The sequence below is a fragment of the Echinops telfairi genome, unplaced genomic scaffold (genome assembly GCF_000313985.2).
Source record: "Echinops telfairi isolate 266 unplaced genomic scaffold, ASM31398v2 ScPeMD7_18;HRSCAF=68, whole genome shotgun sequence".
Classification (NCBI taxonomy): Eukaryota; Metazoa; Chordata; class Mammalia; order Afrosoricida; family Tenrecidae; genus Echinops; species Echinops telfairi.
In genome coordinates, this window is record NW_022103915.1 from 9,463,777 (window position 1) to 9,466,531 (window position 2,755).

Below are 2,755 nucleotides of genomic sequence, written 5' to 3' on the forward strand. Positions count from 1 at the left end.
CCCCCCATCGTTCCTTCTCACAGCATCACAGGATGCTGCCCACTCCCCGTCCTGCCAGCCTTTCGGGAATTTGGAATCCCCGTCTCTCTGTCCTCTGTCCCTGGTTCTCACTACACATTCGCCTCTTTGCACCCAGCAGTGCTGTGGCTGGCTGGATGGAAAAGTAGGACAGCTGACTGGAGCCTGTTGCCTGTTAAGCCCCAGGCAGGGTGGGACAGCCCCTGGGCCAGAGCGAGCATATTAGGGGACTCTGCCCTGGCTGCTGCCACTCCGGCTGACGCCATGCGGCTCTCAGTGCGTTAGGCAGTAGTTGAGTTACCTAGGAAACATCTAGAAGGGAGCCAGGTGTGGAGACGACTGTGAGGTTTGACAGCCTGGGCCCTAGTTTCCATGTAAGCGCAAGGCAGCAGTGCAGAGGTCCCAGCAATCTGCGCCGTAGGCACTGAGGAACAAAGGGCCGGCGGGGAGCGGGAGCAGTTTGTTCACAGCAGACCTGTGGGGCTACTCTTTATTACCTTTTCTTTCTTACCACCTTAAAATGGCTGATCCCAAAATTCCTAAAATGCCAATCAAAAGAAAAGACTATCTGAGAGAAGGCTGCAATTGAAATTCCCTCCGTGGCTGAGGTTCTAGGCAAAGAAATTTGCTTGAGTTAGCCCTGTTCCCTCCAGGTTTCACTTTATAACTAAAGTTTAGTTTTAAACTTTAAAAAAGTTTTAAAAGTTTTCCTTGATTTTTATCACGAATATTTGGACATCTTGACGTGTCCCATGGCTTCTTTCCCAATGATCCCAAGGAGCACCTTGTGCCGTCAGCTTGTTTCCAAAGTTGGGCGTTGTTTCTTCGCATCCGTTTCTACCATGTGTGCCATCTGCTCTGTAAAGTCAGACGAGTGCGTGTGCTGCGTGACACCGGAGTTCCTTCTCTGCCCTGGCGGGTGGGAGAACTGGACAGATGGGCTGGGTGAAGCCCTGGAGTCCTGCTGTTGCTGTGGTTTCAGCTCGGTGCCCACAGCAGGGAGGGCAGTGTGACCCCCGCTGTGCTGCTGGAGGGAGATGAGGGGGTGGGCTGCTCCTTGAGATTCCCAGCCCTCGAGGCCCCTGGGGCAGTTCTGTGGGTCAGGGTCAAGGCAGCGACCCTGGGTCTGGTGCAAGGCTCAGGTGAACAACGTCTACTAGAGGGCGTGCTGGCGCGTCACACCCGCGGCTCCCGGGATGACGATTGGGGCAGGAGTGTCTTGTAAACCTTTTTCTGCGGCAGGTCAGCAACTGCAACCTGTACCGCCTGGGAAAGAAGAAAGGCCTGCCCAGCCGCATGGTGGTCTCCATCTTCGACCCCCCTGTGAACTGGCTCCCCCCGGGCTATGTCGTCAACCAGGACAAAAGCGGCACAGACCAGTGGGACAAAGATGACAGGGTAAGTTAGTGATAACCAGGGGTGGCTCTCTAGATGCATGAAGCCTATGAATGACTTCGGTGGGGAGTGGAGTGGGGGCAGGTCCATTCCGGTTTTCCACGCACTTTTTGACGGCCCCTGGCCTTGGAAACTCCCGGTGAATTCCTTGACGGGGCCTGGCTTTTCGCTGAAAGTTGAGTTGCTTGTGGTCTTTTCTGTACCCCAAAGCAGAAGGCAGGCATCCCTGGAGTGACAGTGAGCATGGCCGGCTGACCTGCAGCCTGTGAGTGAGATCCCTGCTTTCAGTACAGGCTGCTCTGAGCGCCTCTGGGCTTCCCTGGTTAGGACTGTGGGAGCCAGTAATGGCTGCTGTTTCCTGGAAATCATTTACATCCTGCCCTGGACTTAGGAAGACTCCCAAGCATTCGCTGCAGCGGCGGCTGCTTCACTTGGTCTCGTCTGGAAGGCCACCAGGGGGCACCTGGGAGCCCTCAGAGCACTGGCCGCCTTGGCAGTGGGCCTGACCACTCCAGGGCCGCCGAGCTGGAACGTGAAAGCTCCCTTCTCGGCAGTTTCATTTCCTGGAGATTTATTCAGCATTAGTGATGAACTGGCACGCTGTTACCTCCTTTCTGCCTCACGCCAACGGTGATAATGCTGTCTCTCTCCAGGTGACACTTTCTAGACATACTTCTCTTCTCGGCTCCTCATCCAGGGCGCCCACCGCCGCACTCTTGTTTGCAGTAGCCCGCCCCGCTCCAGGCCTGCATCCTGTTGCTTGCCCACTCCTGTGGCACGTGTGGCTCTCATGTCGTGTCCGGCATGTTACAGAGATCTAGCTCTCTGGGACAGGCCTTGAGCGAGGGGACTTAGTTGAGGTGCAGAAAACCTAAAAATGCATCAAGCTTAAGGGGAAAAATGTGTAGATTTTTAAGAGCTTTCAGAACAATTCTTCTGCCTTGTAAATATTCCTCATGACACCTTTGTCACTTTTGTGGTTAATTGTAGCTTCAAAGTGACATTTGTGTTCATTTGTTTAAGGGGCAACACAGTTATTTTTCGGTGACATGGCCGTTGGTCCGTGTAGCACACCCACGTCATTGAGACCATGGCACAGGCTCCCATTTGATGGTCACTCATCAGTTTCACCTCCAGCTGTCTGTCTGAGTGAGGCTGCACAGTGATCTGGACCTGGTGTGGACCCCACTTTGTGTACAAGCCATCCCTCTGTTTACAGCTGCGTCAGCACAGGCAGCTGCGGTGGTAAGCCGTTGGTCACGTGTTCAGAGGAAGGAACACTTCAGTCCCTGACGTTTTTATGCACACAACAGCCATAAGAATGACTGCATTTGGGGGGGGG

General features: G+C 54.3%; 1 protein-coding gene across 1 annotated transcript in view; it reads left to right on the forward strand.

The window, feature by feature from the left end:
- The window catches only part of DICER1 (dicer 1, ribonuclease III), a 42,660-nt gene that overhangs the window by 32,488 nt on the left and 7,417 nt on the right, over positions 1-2,755 (forward strand). Inside the window, exon 23 of the mRNA XM_004699097.2 lies at positions 1,261-1,416. Within this exon, the coding sequence (XP_004699154.1) occupies positions 1,261-1,416 (156 nt within the window). The remainder of the gene's footprint in view (positions 1-1,260; positions 1,417-2,755) is intronic.